Below are 21,511 nucleotides of genomic sequence, written 5' to 3' on the forward strand. Positions count from 1 at the left end.
TGCAAAGTTGTATTGTGTTGCCTTCCTGCTTTTTTTTTGTTGTTGCCTTCCTGCTTTTTATTATTATTATTATTCTTGGCCCAGTCTTGGCTGCTTCTTTCTCTGGCACTAAAGCTCACTCACTAAACCCTGCATGTGTGGTCATTATGAGGGACTCATGGCCTTTCATTTCAGTCCTGCACATTTATCATGTCAGTTATGTTTCTTGTCAAATCTTTAGAATCAGTTTTGTCCCTAAAGCAATCTTATGATAAGCAAACTGAACTCTCATCTCTACTTTAAATTTTTCCTTTGTTTTGAAGCATCTCTAACACCCCGTCCCACCCCGCAAGTTCCTTCCAGTACTCCCAAATGACCTAAGGTCTTTTTTGCAAAGGGAGAAAATAATCTGATAACATACACAAGAAAGTGTTATCCACTCCCTGACTGTTTATGTCCTGAGAAAGGAGAGCAGGGAGAGGGCATTGTTTAACAGAGAAAATGACTCACTCACCGATGGTGGAATAGTCTGCTTCAGTGACACAAGAGATAGTATTGTTAACTGGCCTTCCCCCATGCCAAGAAGCCTACAATGAGGCAAGATCTCATGCATATTAGGAAGAGATTCACATTTGTGTGTGCATGTGCCTTTAAGAGATCAGAGCTGATTATGATCATCTCATTGAATTTTTGTCCTAAAATGATGTGTCAGCTCCATTTGGCTTTTTTTCCCCTTAGTAATTTATCTGTTATGGATTTTGATGTCTGGTGTCCATGTGATGTCAAGGAGTCTGTCTGCATGATTATTCATCATTGCTCTGATCCTTTCCAACTACCACAGGAAGAGAGGGGAAGGGACATTTTCATGATTATGTTGAAATAATAAATTGGCTGTTCTCTTCCCTCTCTCCCTCTCATGCAACAGAAGAAATAGGTCAGCCCAGTGCAGACCTAGGCATGGTCATGGACTGCGTGGAAGCAGGAGACATAACGCCTCCTACCAAAAGGAAGAGCAAGTTCTCGGGCTTTGGCAAGATCTTCAAGCCCTGGAAATGGCGGAAAAAAAAAAGTGATAAATTCAAAGAGACATCAGAAGGTGAGATGGTAAAATTGATGTATATGTTCTGAGTCAAAGAGTTCCCCATTGGAAGTACCTGACTTTTTCATTCTCTTCCCAATTTTCTATAACCCCCTATTTGAAGAGGAAATTGAATCTTTTAGAATTAAAAAACCAAATGGTCACTCACTAAGTATTTTGATGGAATTAATGTTTATCAATTGAGTGGTGAAAGGAGCTCCTGAACTACAGCAAGTCTAAGATGCTTTTTTTTTGGCCTCACTGGGTCTTCATTGCTGTTTGTGGGCTTTCTCTAGTTGCGGTGCGCAGGCTTCTCACTGCAGCGGCTTCTCCTGTTGGGGATGGTCTCAATAGCGGTGGCACACGCACTTAGTTGCCTTGTGGCGTGTGGAATCTTCCCAGACCAGGAATCAAACCCATTTTTCCTGCATTGGCAGACAGATTCTTAACCACTGGACCACCAGGGAAGCACTAAAATGCTTCTTTTTGCCTATTCTGGCTACTTCCTCCCAGAAAAATTTCGACCATAAATATCTCATTATTGAAATTTCCATAAAAAAGGAAGGAATGCAGAGGACTCGGGTTCCATCCCTGGTTGAGGAATTAAGATCCCACTTGCCACAGAGCAACTGAGCCCTGTCGTAGCCAAATAAACAAATAATTCTTAAAAAAAGGAAGGCATTCCCTGGCAATCCAGTGGTTAGGATTCTTCCCCCTCACTGCCAAAGGCCAGAGTTCAATCCTTGGTCAGGGAACTAAGGTTCCATAAGCCTCATGGCGTGAAAAAAAAGGGGGGGGCTGTAAAGCTGAACTTGTGTAGTTCCTTTTGGAAATGATACTTTCCCAATAGCACAGGATGCCAGAGAAATGAAGGTTTAAAATTTGAAGGTTGGTTTTGTATTCTTTTCTTTCCTAAGAATAGAAATTGAACCACTGTATTCTTTTACCTAAGGTGTTGACTTTTGTCCGCACATTTCTGAGTGTTGTTTTCTAATTTAATGTTAGTTTTAGAGAGAAAAATATCTATGCGAAAACCGAGAGAAGAGCTGGTTAAAAGAGGGGTTCTGTTGGAAGACTCTGAGCAGGGTGAGTATGCATACACTCAAATAGCATATGCCTGTCTCTGTACACTTGGTCTTTGGTTCTGACTAGGTATTTGAATTTTCTTTCTTTATTATTGCTGTTGTTGAGAGGGGAGGGGACTTTAAAAAAACTTTCATCATCTAGCATATATATTTTTAAAACTTTGATTAAAAAAGAAAAGGCAGTCAGTAGTAAAGTCAGCAAAAGCACTGAACAAACAGTTCACTGAAGAGTACATACAGATGCCCAATAAACAGAGAAAAAGATGGGTTTCTCACTTCATTAGTAATTAAGAGATGCAAATTAAAACCAAAATAAAAGAGCTCTATGCATAAACTAGAAAACCTAAAATTAACCAAATGGCTGAGAACAAGAACTGATGAGGGTATGAAGTAAGTGGAATTTACATACAACTGCTGTTATAAGTGTTAAGTGGAATGATCACATTGAAAAATAGTTTAATGTAATCTACAAAAGCTGGAAATATGTAGACCTATGTACTGCTGCTGCTGCTGCTAAGTCACTTCAGTCATGTCCGACTCTGTGTGACCTCATAGACGGTAGCCTACCAGGCTCCCCCGATCCCTGGGATTCTCCAGGCAAGAACACTGGAGTGGGTTGCCATTTCCTTCTCCAATGCATGAAAGTGAAAAGTGAAAGTGAAGTCGCTCAGCCGTGTCCGACTCTTAGCGACCCCATGGACTGCAGCCTACCAGGCTCCTCCATCCATGGGATTTGCCAGGCAAGAGTACTGGAGTAGGTTGCCGTTGCCTTCTCCAAAACCTATGTACAGTGGTATATATGGAACAAAAACATATGTATACATGTGTATCAGGAGATATATATAAATATGCTCATAGCCACAATGTTTATTAACAGAGCAAAACTAGAAACAAGCCAAATGTCCTCAATAGTAAAATATATAAGTAACTTGGGATATACATTGATAAAATGAAATATTATATGGCAATACAAACTATACCTACTTCCTTTAATGTGACTTTCATCATTAATACTGAGCAATTGAAGTCAGTCATGAAAGAATATATATTGTATTATTTCTATAAGTATAAAGAAAGAACAGTGTTTGGAAATATATGATTATATGGTTAAACTATAATAAAAACACAAAGAAAGGATTATCATAAGAGTTAGAAGAGTTATTGTTTTGTGGGGGAAGGAGAAAACATTTTATAATATTTCTTAATGTCCATGATGCTCACTCAAGTGTTTTCCTGGTAATATGTTTTTGAAATTTACATTTCTATTTTGTACTGTTTTCTCTACTGGTGTTAAACTTGACAATGAAAAATACTAAATAATGATAAAGATATTTCTATAAAATTCAATGCTATACCATCTATAATTTATTTAAAGAAAGCTTTTTGAATATAATTTTAAAGGTTTAGAGTTATTTCAAAATATTGGCTGTATTCCTCTTGTTGTACAATATACCCTTGAGCCTATCTTACACCCTACAATTGTACTTCCCACTCTGCACCCCTTCATTGCATATGCTGCTGCTAAGTCGCTTCAGTCGTGTCCGACTCTGTGAGACCCCAGAGACAGCCTCCCACCAGGCTCCTCTGTCCCTGGGATTCTCCAGGCAAGAACACTGGAGTGGGTTGCCATTTCCTTCTCCAATGCATGAAAGTGAAAAGTGAAAGTGAAGTCTCTCAGTCGTGTTCGACTCTTAGTGACCTCATGGACTGCAGCCTACCAGGCTACTCTGTCCATGGGATTTTCCAGGCAAGAGTACTGGAGTGGGGTGCCATTGCCTTCTCCGTTATTGCATATAAGTGGGCATATAATTTTTGTGGGAATGAAAACATCTAATGAAGAAAAAATATTAAATAAAACATAAAAAGAATAATTGATTTTTTTTTTAAGAATCTCAACTTAAGGGGTAAACGTAAAATGATTTTATTTCTTCCAATAATTACCTCCTAATTTTTTATATTAAAGTCCATTTCCTTACCGAGGGGGGGAAAAAAACTTCCTTCAACCTTCCCTCCAAAGTGCCTTCTTTATCTGGCTGTGGTCTTTAACTCTGGAATTGCAGTTTAGTGGTTAGTGAAGGATCCTTGGGGCAAGCATTCTCTTTCTCTTTGTACTCGCTGTAGAGCTGTGTCATTTTCTTTTCTTTTTTTATCAACTACATCTCCACGCCCATGCTGCTGCCCTAATCTTTCTTGTTAGTCTGTCATGAAGATCATGCTTTGGTATTTCAGCACTCACTGCTGGCTTAATAATGTCAGAACTTTCTCCAATGTGTGACTTATTTGAAGCAGCTTATCAGAAAAGTAAGACTGTAATACACTGGTTGCATTTCATTTCTCTTCATTAGAGCTACTTTGAGAAAGACAAAATCTGAAAGCAAAGTTTTAAAAATATATTCTTTGGTTGATGGGAGAAAGGAACCAAACTGATGGAATATTATACTCTAGGTTTTGAACCATGTGATTGTGTTGCTTATTTGCAAATTTTAATTAAATTATGTATTTATTATCTCAACTATATAAAAACTAAGCAGAGAAAACAAACTTGAAGGAAATATACTAAAATATTATTAGCATTAGTTATTTCTGGATGTTAGAATGGGAGTATAGAAGATTTTTTCTTTCTATTTTTCTAAATTTTCTGCATGGTGAGTAATAAGCATGTATAACTTGTTTTTTCATGAGTCTATTTGTTTTTTACAGTAGGACACAAAATCTTCTAGGTATTTAGGTGGGTAACTACAATTATAATGCCTCTTTTACAGCACCTTTGGCCATTGCTTTTTTGATAATAGCTGTTCCTTACCCCATGCCCTCTCCTGTCTCTCACCTTTCTTGTTCACTCGCCAAACCCCATACATTACTTCCTTCTTGTTTTTCACCTTTATTCAGTCAGTTTTGCTATATGCTTCTTACTGGCTTTTGATCCAAGTTATTTTTAGCCTAGAAGCAAGCTTGAAGATCTAATTGATAAGGGAATTGTAACCATTGGACAAGATGCCCCTATGCCAGCCAGAGAACTGACCTGAGCTTTATTCTGTAAGAAGAAACTGAGATGGGCCTTACAGCCTGCTTATGGATCTCCAGTTTAGGTTAAAAGCAGTATTTGAACCTTGCAATTCTTTTCATACTCAGAAATGGCTTTTGGCTTGATTATGGTTCTGACTTGACTGTATTATAAAATATATCATGGACTTTCTGAGTTGGGGGTTGCAAAGTGCTCATAGATGTTCAGGCCAGATTCTATTAATATTTCTATTCTACTCCATTAGCATTCAGCACAGACCCTTTGCATTAAATATAAGAAATTTTACTTCAAAGTAGACAGTCCTGATTAAGTAACTTGAGAAATGACTGATCACTTTTGCTGGTATGTGCTGAGTAGAAACTAGTTAATAATGTGTCTTAAACTTTCACTACATGTTTTTCAAAAGTAGGGGTCTTTGTAGGCTTTGAAGTGATTCATTGCTTTACATTCTAGAAAGCCCTGTTTTTTGTTAAAGCTGAGCTATATTAACATGAGTAGTAACTTACTACATTTGCATAGCTGTTGTTATCTTGCCCCCCTCCTCTGTTGTAAAATTAAAAAAAAAAAAAAAAACTTGTCAGAATACTTTCACTTTAGAAGTACATTTTCATTCAGTACTCATTTGACTTAGACTTTTTTTTCACTATTTTTAACCCAAGCTCCACCTGTTATTGAGACTGTGTAAAGAATGATACCGTCTAATTTCTTAGTAGGAAATGCTGGGTTCGGGTGCAGGAATCTACAAGGAGTATCCCACTATGAAAAAGGAAGAGAGTTAACTGGAGAGTAATTAGTTCCAGTTCCCATGACACTAGGAGGTGAGACAGTTTTCAGATTCCAACTTCAGTTTTTCAGTTCTCTCCTCCTAAGGAGTCTAGGTAACCTCAGCAGTAACCGGGAACATTTGTATAATTGTTCCATGAAAAGTTCTTAACCTACAAGTGTAATAGCGATGAGTGGTCATCCCAAAGCCTGCAGCCCGGTGATCATTCCTGCCATTTAGCTTACAGGAATCGGTCATGTATGTTATGTTTACCTTTGATCTGTCTCTCAGTTCTCCCCCTTGCTGTCCACTGCTGATGCCCTCAGGCACCTCTGCTCTTTCTCACCTGGCTTCTGCTCATTATCAGCTTTCCCATTCCAATCACTGCCTACTGCATCCTTCTCATCCTTCTCAGAGTTAATCTTCTAGAAGACAGAGCAGGTTATCTCTCTCTCCTACTTGAATTCTTCGGCTTCCTGTTACCTACAGGATTCAGTCCAGACTCCTTTACCTGGTGTTTGGTACCCTTCATAGCCTGGCTCTTGCTTTTTTCTTGCTTGTGTTTTCATTCCTGTTAACGTTTTCTTTGGGGCATCTGTTCTCCTACCAGGCCAAACTTGTTGTCAGTTCCCAAACATGTCAGATAATCTCATACCTTCATACATGCTATTCTTTCTTCCTACACGTCTTTATCTTGTCATCGAGTGGTAGGCTACTGCTCTCCCTTTAAGACCCAGTTTAGCTACCACTTTCTGGGAAGCTTTTCTAACCCCATTGCCACCCCCAGGAGAATTGTTTCTTCATTCCTACCTTCTTTATTCATTATAGCTCTTAACATTTAACATAGTAATTACCTGTGTATAATGAATCTGTCTTATTCATGTAGCAAAGCACATAATAGACAATCAAATGTTTATTGGAGAAAGGAATTACTTATTTTCATTACTACTATAAATCCAAATAATTTGGATCTTGATAATAAGCTAAAACAGGAAGAGGGTTGGATAAAGGGGGTAAGAAAGGTTAGAAATTGCCAACTCTTCTCCCTGCCTGACAACACAGTCCACCAGTTTGCTCTTTCTTTTGGACCTTGCAGGTGGTGAGGATCCAGGGAAGTTGAGCCATGCCACATTAAAGAATGGCCATACCACCCTTATAGGGAGCACCAGATCTTCTAGCCCAGTCCAGGTAGAGGAAGAGTCGGGAAGAATAGCAAGTCTTAGGAAGCCTGTTCCAGAAGAGGAGCCAAAGAAGCGACTAGGTAATTAACTCTGAATTTTTCAGTTTAAGAGCCATGGACCAGTCATTCTCATTTATCTCAGGGGATTGCAGGAGCCAGGGGAGAAGTAAAATCCAGAGGGACTTCTGTTTCCCTCTAGCAATTCTTCAACTAGTTAGTGCTTGAAATAGAATTTCTCCCCTCATTCGTATATTTACAAAATACCTAAATTTGTGATTCTCAAGGACTGAGGTGTGTTGGTCACTCAGTCATGTCAAACTCTTTGCAACCCCATGGTCCGTAGCCTGTCAGGCTCCTCTGTCCATGGATTTCTCCAGGCAAGAATACTGGAGTGGGTTACCATTTCCTTCTCCAGAGGACGTTTCCAACCCAGAGATCAAACCCAGGTCTCCCGTATTGCAGGCAGATTCTTTACCGTCTGAACCAGCTGGGAAGAGGCTATTAAATATCAGATGTGTGTGGGATTTTTCAGTCTAAACATCCTTCCTCCTTCACCCAAGGGACTCTGTGTCCAGCTGCCTGGCTCTCGTGTGAAAAATCACTATCATAACAAGCCTCTCTTACTGATTGAGAAAGTGTTACATATCTAAAGTGTGTGAGGTTGGGAAACTTTGTAAACAACCTGTACATTAAATAATAGATGGAGTTGACCACAAGCGGTAGGTGTGTTACATTTTTCAGCCTGTCTTGTAACTCTCTTTCCTTTTAAATCCCATCTATTATTTCACAGGCTCCAGTGGAAGCCAGCCTCATTCTGAAGCAGAGTTCGTTCCTGAGAGTATACCCAAACAGCCTTTACTTCCCCCTAAAAGACATTTGTCCTCTTCTCAAGAAGCAAATGAAGGGCAAGCAAAGGATGCCACTTCCTCAGGCAGCTCGGCAAGACCCAGCTCGTCCACCTCCACCTCTGCCATCACCACAACACCTGCTGCTACCATGGCTGCCACGAACCCAGCAAAAACTGTCCATTCCTCTGGCCCCCCTTCCCAAGCACCCAGGACTCTGCCCGCTGCTCCTGCCAGCACTCACACCACTGCTACCCTGAGCCTTACTCACACAGGCCCTGCCAAGCAGCCCCCTATCCCACCCCCAAAACCAACTCACAGAAACAGCAACCCTGTCATTGGTACGTAAGTCTTTAGCTTCCCAAAGTTTGGGGTTTGGTTTGGTTTTAGATGGTGGTTTTATTGGATAATTGGTACAATATTGATTTGGTCTGTGAGAGAGTTCTCCATAGCTTGTCCCTTTGAATGCCCTCAGTATAGAAAAAAGTCTTGAAAATGAGACAGATGGCTATGAATGGAAACAGAGTGGGGTCAGATATCACTGAAATTAGGTTCAAGGTTTAGGAGATTAATATTTATTTTTCCTAAAGCAGTGTTTCTGAACTGCTGTTTATAGTTGGGGGACTAGACATATGAACAGACCACAGTGGGTTTGACCTACATGGTGAAAGGGTTTGTTTTTTTGTGTGTTTTTTTTAACCTACTTTAAACTGCCAATGCATGCCTTCCTTCAACATAAACCTAGTAGATAAAATGATGATTGTAGAGGTGCCTGTGTAACTTGTGGTTCAGTATCTAGCATAGCATGTTCATGGGGAACTGCAAAGCTACCTAAACTGTCCTGATAAAATCAGGTTTTGTCTTGGGAGAGTTAAGGATGCTACTTGTAATAAAATGAGTGGTAGAAGAATTAAAGCAGGGAAGATAGTAACTTTTTATTGGTTTAGTAAGTTTTTTATATGTACAGGAATTATATTTAGATTGGCTTTCCTTATATAAATTTAGAGGAATTTTCAAGAAAGGGAGGAGAAGAAAAAAGTAGTTTCTCAAGAAAAATGATATTAGGTTTAGTACTGCTTAAAGTTTTTGTTAATGATTGAATGAAAAAATAAAAAGTGTGCTCATTAAATGGCTAATTAACCAAATTAGGTGGAGTGACTAGAACCTTGAAAAACAGGCTTAGAATTCATTGCGAGTATAACAGGTTGGAGTAGCTTGAGAAAAACAGGATGGAGGTTATTATTATTATCACCACCTTGGATGGATAGTGCCATGTTGACTTATCTCTGAGGATCAAGGAACTTTCATACACTTATTTTCAAAACCTCCGTATGAAGTTTTATCTATTTTATCTAGTGTACAGTTAGGGCAATAAGAAAGTGAAGAAGTTGTGATTGACTCAGGGTTGCAGTTAGTGAGAGATAGAAACCAAATACAGGCCTTTCAACTCTGGCGTGCAGGCCTCTGTACATTTGTGTTTTCAAACTGTTGTTTATATAGGGGTTCTCATTGTGGTCACCTGGAAGGCTTGTTAAAACACAGAGTGCTGGGCTCTGCCCTTAGAGTTTCTGATTCAGTAAGTCTGGGGTAGTGCCTGAGAATTTACATTTCTGATGAGTTTGCAGATGATGCTGATGCTCTGTATATGGGAACCACACATCAGGAACCACTGCTGTCTGTACTGTATCCTGGGCTAAACTACAGAGGCCACTCTTGGCCTCAGGTGAATAGCCCAAAGCAATAGGCCCTGTGACTGAGGGTCCATGAGTCCAGCAGTCCATGAGCAGTCCTCAGCTGAAAGAGAAAAATAGGATAGTTCACAGAGTTTTTATTAAAGTTAAATAGATTTAAAGAACTGTTCTTTAGGCAGTTCCCTGTTGGCCTAATGGTTAAGATTCCAGGCTTTCACTGCTATGGCCTGGGTTCAATTCATGGTCAAGAAACTGAGATCCCACAGACTGCAGGACATGGCCAAAAAAAAAAAAAAAAAATTATCCTTTATTCTGAAATTATGGATCTTCTTGATTCTTTGGTGTTAAAAGGCCATGTCTTTCATGAAAGGGTTATGCTAATGAGTGGTTTACTGAATATCAAGGCTTAGTTGAGGGAATTCCCTTATGGTCTAGTGATTAGGTCCATGCTTCCACTGCTGGGGGCCTGGGTTCAATCCCTGGTCGGGGAACTAAGATCTCAAAAGCAATGCAGCATGGCCAAAAAAAAACCCTTAGTTGAAAATAATTAAAATGTAAAGATTAACAACCTGAGATTGGTTGAGAATGTCTTTTTAATAATGTTGGTCCATGAAACACAAACATTTGGAAACCAGTATTTAGATATTGCTGTGTCTGCTAACAGGCATGATAGAATTAGGACTAAGGACTGATCAGGAGTATTGAGACTAAGGAAGGACCTCCATAAATAACTGATGAAGGGAATTGTAACCCCTCCAGTGAACATTTTGCATCTTTCCCATACCAAATGCCATTATCACAGTGTGTGTACCGGAGGTCCTTTCCTTTTCAGGTAAGTGTTTCCCTTAAATCACTAAAGGTAACTTACTTTATCAATTCAGTTGTTAAAATACTCAGATTTGATCTTGTCAGAGTTGGATTTTGTTGTAGATGGAATAGCTAACCACTGTTTTTAGCCATTTCCAGCAACTGAACAGCAACAATTTTTAGCCAGCCAGCAAAAATCCAATCTACCAGAATATATCTCTTTCATTGATCCTAAAATTTCCATTTTTTGAATCCTTTTTTTATAAGTATATGTAGTATTTTTCTAGAAATACCTTTAAAATTTTTACTTATGAAGAATAACATTAAAACATTATCATATTAGCTAGACTTTTACTTTGAATGCTGCAATGGAATGGGATTTAGAGCAATTAATTTTTTTTATTTTAGGGAAACTTGAGGTGTTGCTGTCTAGGTAAGACATATAAAACCTTTGTAAACAATTGGTGAGACCAGAGTGAGGGGTTTGGGTCAAGGGTTGGAGGTTGGTGACCAAGAGAACTAGTGTTTAGAAAGTTACAAAAGAGAGAGAGAGAGAACTGCTATTTAATTATTCTGCCAGGTTGACCTTTTGTGATGTGACGATCCACTTCTTAAAAGCCATTTGGAGTTCTAAAAGGGACTTTGCTCAATTGACACCTGAGACGTGTGGGCTTGGAGGGGGTCACATAAGGATATATACTGCCATGGTACAGGGGAGGGACCTCTTATCTAATAAACGTGTGTTGAGGACCAGTGTGTGCCAGGCACTGTGCCCCTGTGAATATACTGATGGAGACAAGGCATGGCCTGTCATCAAGGACCCTGTGTGTACTGAAAAGTGGAGACAGCAGATTGGACGCAAAGGACAGGAAGAGGTGTGGCTACTAGTGGAAAACAAAGTCAGGGAACCCAGAGGATGGAACCTCATAAGATTGGGTCCTGGGAACTAGCTGAGTCCTTACCAGTTTGTAGTATGATCTTAGGCAAGCCAGCTAACTTTTGGGGCCACAGTTTTTCCTTCTGTAAGATGGTAAAGATGATCTCTTGTATAAGAATATGAAGTGTTGTTAGACAAAAGAACTTATTAGCCACTTTTTTGTTGTTGTTTCTTTTTGTATTAACTTTATCTACACCAAGATCAAGTCATAAAAAGTTGTCATGTCTGCTATTAAAAAAGTGAGAAATTTCTCATTAGAGTATTAAGGTAGTGGTCTTCTTACACCTCTATATGTCTATTGGATCTTCTACATATTTAAATATTAATTTTTTGTTTCATGATGAGGTAGAGAATGGCAAAGCCATAAAATGATATAATTAGCACGGAAGATGAAGACTGAACTCAGCTCTAATTCTAGGTCCTGGGCTGGCCCCTCAAAGCACTGTAAAACCATCTTAAATTGAGGTACTGCTTTCTCTCTTCCAGCTGAACTGTCCCAAGCAATAAACAGTGGTACGTTGTTATCAAAGCCATCCCCACCTTTACCACCGAAGAGAGGCATTCCATCAGCCTTGGTACCCACCTCAGAGTCTGCTGCTGCCACCACCACCGCCACAAAAGCACCGAGCGATCAGAGAGAGAAGAGCGCATGCTCTGTGGGCTCTGAACCCCTGCTGACTCCCTCCTCCTCCTCCCCACTGCCTACTCATATACCTCCAGAACCCCCTCGGTCCCCTCCATTCCCTGCTAAGACTTTTCAAGTTGTGCCAGAAATTGAGTTTCCACCTTCCTTAGACCTACCCCAGGAGATTGCCCAGCAGGAAAGCCAGAAAAGGGAAGTACCCAAGAGGATGTTGGACCACAGCTTCGGGGAGCCCCAGGTACCCCCTAGGCTGCCCCCAGTCCCGTTGCACATCCGAATCCAGCAGGCCCTGACCAGCCCACTTCCCATGACTCCTCCCTTGGAGGGCTCTCATAGAGCTCATTCGTTGCTATTCGAGAACAGTGACAACTTTTCTGAGGACAGCAGTACCCTGGGTCGGACCAGGTCACTTCCCATCACTATTGAAATGCTAAAAGTGTGAGTGCCTTTCAAGCTTGCTTCTTGTTCCCTCTTTACTCTAGCTAGCCTTTGTTGGAAAAAAATTTCTTATAGAGAAAATGTGAACAAACCTAAGAAGAGTACTCAACAAATAAGACACGTTCTTGAATTTGGACTTTTACCCTCCTGATTTCTATAACATTGTTTCCATGGCAGAAATTTCCATGATACAGAAATTACAAACTTCTCTACTTCAAAATTAAAGCCACTGTGCCTTTTTCTGCCATATAGAGGAAGCAGTGTAACATGGTGCTGAAGAACACTGACCCTGGAGAAAGAGAGCTCTGGGTTCACATCCCAGCTCTGCCTCTTATTACGAGCTTACAGTAGTGTGTGTCACTTTACCTTCCTGCTCTTGAGTTGTCCAGCCTGTAAACAGGAATAATATGCACCTCATAAGCTTGTGAGAATGCAGTTAGGCAAATCTGAAAGCTCGAGTGCCTGGCATATATTCTTGGTAGAGAGGGCAGAGAGAAACCTAAAGAAAAAGAAGAGAGCTCTGAAAGATGGCTCGGTATTCCAGCTCCATAGACTGGAACTGCTCATCTTTTCTCTGGTTCATCTGTCCCCACCCAGTCTGTTCAAAGTAGCATCGGTACTTATTCCTACTTTGTCTGTCTTTTTAAAATTCAGACAAATTGTGACTGAAGAGTAACATTTCTTGGCAAGCTGGAAATTTGTCTTACTAAAAGAATTGTTGTAGAGCTGTTTCAGTATCCTCCTTTTTATTTGTTCTGCCATAATTTCTTGTTCTTCCTGGTCTTATTTATTTCATATCCTGGAAAGAGACAGTTTAGGAATTTGAAGTAGGTTAAGTCATAGTTTTATGCCTCCAGAATGTAAAGGGAAAAGTTAGTTTTCATCTTTACTTCTCTTTGCTTCCTTGGTTTAAGAAATGGATTCAATATTTTTATTGAGTATCTTCCATGAGCCAAGTACTGTGTTAGATGCTTTGTAGTCTTCTCATTTAATCAGACCAAAGCAGACTTGCTTCTTATATATAGATCATCAAGGCCCTGTGTGCCAGACACTAGTGCATTCTAGAATTTGTCTATTTCATTCTCACAACAAGCCAACAAGGTAGGTATCATCCCCATTTACAGAAAAATTAGGTCACTTACAATCTAGTAAATAAATTGTACCTCTGGGATTTGAACCTAGAGCCCTTCAGATTAATAGCTGCTAAAAAGTTTCTTAACAAATTAGAAAAAATAAGGAAAAGAACTGTAAATTATTTCATTCATGATCTTTTTCAGTTACTTAATACTTTGACTTGCAAATCAATTACTCTTTATGTCTCTGAAAGGGAAATGTAATTATGTTAATTTGTTAGTCCAGACGATGAAGAAGAGGAGGAGCAAAGCCACATATTTGCATTCGATGAAGATGTAGCATCTACCTCAGTCGTTCCTGAACTACCGCAGTGTCTGCAGGAGGAAGAAGAAGGGAAAGAGAGTGACTCTGACTCAGAAGGTCCCATTCAATACCGAGATGAAGAGGACGAAGATGAAAGCCGTCATAGTAAGAAGGGGAGAGAAAGAGAAGGGGGCTCTCTTACAGATACAGCTGTGTGTGGTCTTAGCAAGTGTGAGATGCATGGATGCAGACACCCTCTCCCACCCAGTCGTCTGGCTGACTGCTGTTGGAAGCCTCTGGGAAAGACACTTGTCCTTGCTGTTCCCGTCATACAAGCCAGTGAGAGGGAGCCCAGTAGATTGAATCAATCAGGTTTTTATGTGTTTAGTTTTGATTTTAAAAATGTTTATCTTGATGGTATTAAAGAATGTGGAGTAAAGGAAAGTTGGTGTTTGGGCTTTGTGGAAAAGACAAAAGTGATACTCCCCTTCAGCCTTATAAACTTAACTATGTTCATGGGGCAAAGGAAAAAAAAAAAGTTCATATATACCCATCTGCGAATAATAGAATCCTGATTCCTGAAAATGGAAAGCAATTTTAGGAGGAGAACCATCTGAGGTATGTTAGTTCGAATGCCTGTCTATTGTAATTCAGAGGCTGTCCCCTGCTTAAATGATCCCTCCTCGAGCAACTCTTACTAAGAAGAAAATGTAGAGAGAGAACTGGTAGAAGGGAAAAGGTATAGTTAACCCATCTGAGTCCATCTGCTGCAAAGATTTTTAGATATCATCAGCTTTACCCCCACCTCTATGTTAGGTGACTCATTGGAGGCCAACTAGAAAGCTGGGATTCTGATAATGTTTGTTCAGATCCTTACCTAGCTCCAGGTAAGGCTGAGCCTGAAGCTTCTACATGTTTTTCTTTCTCTTGTGCAAAGGTGCTCTGGCCAACAAAGTGAAGAGGAAAGACACGCTGGCCATGAAGTTGAACCACAAACCCAGTGAACCAGAAATAAACATGAATTCTTGGCCTCGAAAAAGCAAAGAGGAGTGGAATGAAATCCGGCACCAGATTGGGAACACACTGATCAGGTAGGCCTTTTCTTAGAATATATTGATTTGATTTGATTATGCCAGTATATATGGCCTTCCCTGATAGCTCAGCTGATAAAGAACATGCCTGCAATGCAGGAGACACCAGTTCAATTCCAGAGTGGGGAAGATCCCCTAGAGAAGGACTGGGCTACCCACTCCAGTATTCTTGCACTTTCCTTGTGGCTCAGCTGGTAAAGAATCTGCCTGCAATCCAGGCGACCTAGGAGACCTAGATTCGATCCCTGGGTTCAGAAGATCCCCTGGAGAAGGGAAAGGCTAACCAATCCAGTATTCTGGCCTGGAGAATGTCTTAGAGACTTACTTGGTGGTGGAGCATTCATATATCCTTTTTTTTTTTTAATTTTAGAAACAGGTTTTTTTTTTTAAGTTAGTTAAAAAAAAAAAAAGCATAGTTTAAAAAAAGTACATGTTGTACACAGATGGGTATCTTAATGAATTTGGAAATTAAGGAACTAGATGGCTGTCATGGCTTTACACCATAAGATAGACATGCTGTTGTTGTTGTTGTTTAGTCACTGAGTCACGTCCGACTCCTTTGTGACCTTGTGGATTGTAGCCTGCCAGACTCCTCTGTCCGTGGATTTCCTAGGCAAGAATACTGGAGTGGGTTGCCGTTTCCTTCTCCAACGGGTCTTCCTGACTCAGGGATGGAATCCACATCTTCTGCATTGACAGGTGGATTCTTACTCAGCCACCAGGGAAGCCGCAAGATAGACATAAGTGTTTTTTTTTTTTTAATTTTAGTTTCTAAGAATTCAGGTGGTCCCTAGGACAGCAAGGCTTTTCTGGCATTTATCCTGTTGTTCAGCCCTGAGGTCCCAGCCCAGTTAAATATCACACCCACAATTTCCATTGTATCTATTTCACATGTTCGATGTAACTGCCTTCTTTCAAAGTGTTAGTATTAATGTATCTTTCAAGTCGCTAGAACCAAAAGCATAGAGAAACTGAATGCAAGCCAGCTTCCTGCATATGTACTACAAGTAGAGCCCAGGTATACAGACAAGTGTTTGCCCACCTCAGATGTTTCTCTAGGTAGAATAAAGGAAAAAAAGGTGGAACTCTTGGCATAGTCCTTAAAAATAATTAAATAAGGATGCTTGTTCATTAAAATATATTCTCCTCTCCTACCTTAGACACCAGGCTCTGATGGCAAGATGGCAATCTTAATGCAGACCTGTGGCTCTCTGAGTATTACCAGGAGGTCATCAAGATTAGGAATTAGTTAAAAATGGGATTTTTTTCTTTTTAATTTTATTGAGACATATTTGGCATACAGCACTATATAAGTTTAACATATAGAGCATAATGATTTGACTTACATACATCACAAAATGATTATCACAATAAGTTTAATGAACATCCATCATCTCCTATAGACACACAATAAAAGAAATAGGAAAAATATTTTTTCCTTGTGATGAGAACTCTTAGGACTTACTCTCTTAATGATTTTGATATATATAGAACATAGATATTAATTAATCACATTGTATATTACCTCCCTAGTATTTATTTTATAACTGAAAGTTTATACCTTTTGATCACCTTCATCCAGTTCCCTCTCTCCCACCCCCTGCCTCTGGTAACCACAAATCTGATCTCCTTTTCCATGAATTTGTTTGGTTTTGGGAGTATAGTTGACCTACAATACTATGTTAGTTCCTGGTACACAGCATGCTGAGTCGCTTCAGTCGTGTCCGACTCTATGTGACCCCATAGACAGCAGCCCACCAGGCTCCCGCGTCCCTGGGATTCTCTAGGCAAGAACACTGGAGTGGGTTGCCATTTCCTTCTCCAATAACAATACTATGTTAGTTCCTGGTACTCTGCATAGTGGTTTAATATTTCTATACATCTCGAAATGCTCACCACAATGAATCTAGTTACCATCTGTCTCGATACAAAGATATTACATTATTATTGACTATATTCCTGACACATTGTACATTTTATCCAAAACTGGCAATCTTTGATAATAGATTCCTTTCTGCTTTATTACATTGCTCATCGTTGAGTGTTTTTTCCCAGGTCATAATAGTCTTAGAAGAGCTTGTTGAACATTGCCATGAATAGTCTGAAATTGAAATGCAGAAATATGAGAGACTAACATTTATAATAACAATTTACAATATCATAAAAAAACTTTAAATATTGTGGGATAAACCTGATGAAAGATTATGTAAGACCTGTGCATTGTAAAATATAAAATAATGGTAAAGAAAGTAAAGAAAACCTAAATATATGGAGAGAACATTTTCATCGATCACAAGTCTCAGTATTATCAAGACCTCAGATTTAATGCAGTTCCAATCAAAATGCCCCTTAGTGGACTTTAACTGACAAACTGATTCTACAGTTGTCAGAAATATAAAGCAACTATGAAAAAGAACAGGATTGGAGGACTAACACTGTCTTATTTTAAGACATATTATAAAGCTAAAGTTACCTAAACACTATGAAATTGACATAGGGAGGATGAACAAAGAAATCAATGGAACAGAAGAGGGAGACCAGGAAGAGACTCACTCATATAGAAGAATATGGTTTAGACAAAATTTTCTTAGATATGATCTCAAAGCATGATTCTTAAGAGAAATACATTGATAAATTGCACTTCATCAACATTTTTTGTTCTCTGAAAGATACTTTTTCCACATGCCCCAGGGGAACTAAGTTCATGCAACACAACTACGGAGCCCACAAACCCTAGAGGCCGTGCTCCACAACAAGAGAAGCCACAGCAACGAGAAGTTTGCACACCACAACTAGAGAGCAGTCCCCACTCACCACAACTAGAGAAAGCCCACATGCAGCAACAAAGACCCAGCTCATCCAAAAATAAATTAAAAAATATATATTTTTTAAATTTAGAAACAGAAATAAAGGTGGGGGAAGCAGAAGATGTTAAAAGACACATCATGAAAAAAGATACACAGATGGCAAGTAAGAATATGGAAAGATGTTCAACATCATTAATCATTTGTTGTTGTTTGGCGCTCAGTTGTGTCCAACTCTTTGTGACCCCATGGCACACCAGGCTTCCCTGTCCTCCACTATCTCCTGGACTTTGCTCAGACTCACATCCGTTGAGTCAGTGATGCCATCCAACCATCCCATCCTGTGTCAGCCCCTGCTCCTCCTGCCTTCAGTCTTTCCCAGCATCAGGGTCTTTTCCAGTGAGTCAGCTCTTCATATCAGGTAGCCAAAGTATTGGAGCTTCAGCTTTAGCATTACTCCTTCCAGTGAATATTTAGGATTGATTTCCTTTAGGATGGACTAGATTGATCTCCTTGCAGCCCAAGAGACTCTCAAGAGTGTGCTCCAGGGACCTCCCTGGTGGTCCAGTCGCTAAAATTCTGTGCTCCCAGAGCAGGGGGCCTGGGTTTGGTCCCTGGTCAGGGAACTAGATCCCGGAGAAGGAAATGGCAACCCACTCCAGTGTTCTTGCCTGGAGAATCCCAGAGACAAGGGAGCTTGGTGGGCTGCCGTCAATGGGGTCGCAGAGTCGGACATGACTGAAGCGACTTAGCAGCAGCAGCAGTCAAATAAATGAAAATGCTGAAAAAAAAAATGTCTTCTACAGCACCACAGTTCAAAAGGATCAGTTCTTCAGTGCTCAGCCTTCTTTATGGCCCAGCTCTCACATCGATATATGATTACTAGAAAAACCATAGCTTTGACTAGACGGATCTTTGTCAGCAACGTAATGTCTCTGCTTTTTAATACAGTCTCTAGGTTTCTCATAGATTTCCTTCCAAGGAGCAAGCGTCTTTTAATTTCATGGCTGCAGTCACTGTCCACAGTGATTTTGGAGCCTAAGAAAATAAAATCTGTCACTATTTCCACTTTTTCCCCTTCTATTTGCCATGAAGTGATGGGACTAGATGCTTTGATCTTAGTTTTTTGAATGTTGAGTTTTAAACCAGCTTTTTCACTATCCTCTTTCACCCTCATCAAGAGGCTTAGTGCCTCTTCACCTTCTGCCATTAGAATCGTATCATCTACATATCTGAAGTTTTTGGTATTTCTCCCAACAGTATTGATTCCAGCTTATGATTTATCAAGTTTGGCATTTCATATGATATACTCTGCATGTAAGTTATATAAGCAGGGTGATAATACACAGCCTTAACGTCCTCCTTTCCCAATTTTGAACCAGTCAGTTGTTCCATGTCTGGTTCTGTTGCTTTTTTAACTCGAATACTGGTTTCTCAAGAGATAGGTAAGGTAGTCTGGTATTCCCATCTCTAAGAATTTTCCAGTTTGTTATGATCCACACAGTCAGAGGCTTTAGCCTAGTCAGTGAAGTAGAAAAGTGAGTGTCAGTCACTCAGTCCTGTTCGACTCTTTGTGACCCCGTGGACTGTAGCCCGCCAGGCTCCTCTGTCCGTGGGATTCTCCAGGCAAGAATACTGGCGTGTGTTGCCATTTTCTTTCCCAGGGGATCTTCCCGACCCAGGGATTGAACCCTGGTCTCCCAGCATTTGAGGCAGAGTCTTTACCACCAGGGATGCCCCTGTGAAGAGGTGGGTGTTTCTGTGGAACTCCCCTGCTTTATCTATGATCCAAGGAATGCTGGCAGTTTGAGCTCTGGTTCTTCTGCCTTTTCTAAATCCCGGTTCATGTACTGCTGAAGCCTAGCTTGAAGGATTTTGACCATAATGTGAAATGGAAAGGAATGATGGAATACTACAGTGCAGTAAATAGGAATGAACTACTAATAATGCCTTTGCTTATATGGATCTCAGTAATTATCCTGAGTGAAAAAAAACTAGACAAAAAGAGTGCATACTGTATGGTTTTATATAAAATTTTAGAAAATGGAAACTATACATAAAACAGGTCATTGTTTGCCTGGGGGCAGGAGGGTTGAGAGTAAATGGAGCAGATGAGTGTTTGCCTGGAGGCAGGGAGGTAGTGATTACAGAGGAAATGAGACTTTGTCAGGAAGGTCATAGTAGGTAGAGTTGTACCTCCCAAAATGAATCCTAATCTCTGGTACGTATGGTACATACATGCTCTGTTGTGTCTGACTCTTGGCAACCCCATGGACTGTAGCCCACCAGGCTCCCCTGTCCATGGGATTTTCCAAGCAAGAGTACTGGAGTGGGTTGCCATTTCCTCCTCTAGAGGATCTTCCCAACCCAGAGATCAAACCCATGACTCCTTGACTCCTTCATTGCAGATGAATTCTTTACCATTGCACCGCCTGGAAAGATGGTACCTATGAATGTGACCTTACTTGGATAGGGGGTCTATGTAGATATAATCAATTTAAGATGAAGTCATACTGGATTTTCTTGGACTCCAAAATCACTGTGGATGGTGACTGCAGCCATGAAATTAAAAGATGCTTGCTCTTTGAAAGGAAAGCTATGACAAACCTAGACAGCACATTAAATAGCAGAGATATCACTTTACTGACAACAAAGTGTCCCTATAGTCAAAGCTATGGTTTTACCAGTGATCATGTACACATATAAGAGTGCAACCATACAGAAGGCTGAGCACTGAAGAATGGATGATTTTGAATTGAGACTCTCAAGAGTCTCTTGGGCTGCAAGATCAAACCAGGTCAATCCTAAAGGAAATCAACCCTGAATATTCATTGGAAGGACTGATGCTGAAGCTGAAGCTCCAGTACACTGGCCATCTGATGTGAAGAGCCAACTCATTGGAAAAGACCCTGATGCTGGGAAAGATTGAAGGCCTGAGAAGGGGGCGACAGAGGATGAAATGGATAGAAAGCATCACCAACTCAGTGGACATGAATTTGGGCAAACTCTGGGAAGAAAGTGAAATACAGCGGAGCCTGGCATGCTGCAGTCCATGGGGTTGCAAACAGTTGGACATGACTTAGCGAGTGAAAAATCACAACATCCTAGATTAGTTAGGGTAGGCTCTAGTCCAGTGACTGGTGTCCTTATAAGGGGAGGGAAATTGGGACGCAGAGACTCAGACACACATAGGGCGAATGCTAGGTGACTAAGGCAGAAACTAGGGTGATGCATCTGAAAGCCAAAGAGTACCAGAAGCCAGGAGAGAGGCAGGGAACCTGCAGAAGGAGCCAGCCTTACCACCACCTGCATTCTGGCCTCTGGCCCCCAGAACTGTGAGAGAATGAATGTCTGTTATAAGCCATCCACTTTGTGGTAACTTGTTACAGCAGCCCTGGAAATCATTCCAAGGATGATGGATGTGTTCCTTCCCTTGACTGTAGTGATGATATTACAGGTACATACATATGTCAGAATATCAAATCATGCAATTTATTGTATGTCATTTATACCTTAGTAAAGCTGTGGTGTTGTGTTTTTTAATGCTTGTTGGAAAAAGATGGTCTTGTTCAGAGAGACAAGAAAAACTTTGAAATACAGATAATTGTAAATTGTATAAAAAATGGGCCTGGGAGTTTTCCATGCAACTAAAGAGTTCAGTTCAGTTCAGTCGCTCAATCATGTCCGACTCTTTGCGACCCCATGAATTGCAGCACGCCAGGCCTCCCTGTCCATCACCAACTCCCAGAGTTCACTCAGACTCACGTC

General features: G+C 40.4%; 1 protein-coding gene across 14 annotated transcripts in view; it reads left to right on the forward strand.

Annotated features, from left to right (window-relative positions):
• Positions 1–21,511, forward strand: part of PHACTR4 (phosphatase and actin regulator 4) — a 104,453-nt gene that overhangs the window by 69,887 nt on the left and 13,055 nt on the right. For all 14 annotated transcript variants that reach the window (XM_040229767.1, XM_040229761.1, XM_040229765.1 and 11 more), the window contains 7 exons: positions 905–1,075; positions 2,063–2,143; positions 7,027–7,191; positions 7,901–8,296; positions 11,877–12,471; positions 13,826–14,013; positions 14,786–14,939. In XM_040229767.1, the coding sequence (XP_040085701.1) occupies positions 937–1,075; positions 2,063–2,143; positions 7,027–7,191; positions 7,901–8,296; positions 11,877–12,471; positions 13,826–14,013; positions 14,786–14,939 (1,718 nt within the window). In that variant the 5' untranslated portion in view covers positions 905–936. The remainder of the gene's footprint in view (positions 1–904; positions 1,076–2,062; positions 2,144–7,026; positions 7,192–7,900; positions 8,297–11,876; positions 12,472–13,825; positions 14,014–14,785; positions 14,940–21,511) is intronic.

Source organism: Oryx dammah, unplaced genomic scaffold (assembly GCF_014754425.2).
Source record: "Oryx dammah isolate SB20612 unplaced genomic scaffold, SCBI_Odam_1.1 HiC_scaffold_27, whole genome shotgun sequence".
Classification (NCBI taxonomy): domain Eukaryota; kingdom Metazoa; phylum Chordata; class Mammalia; order Artiodactyla; family Bovidae; genus Oryx; species Oryx dammah.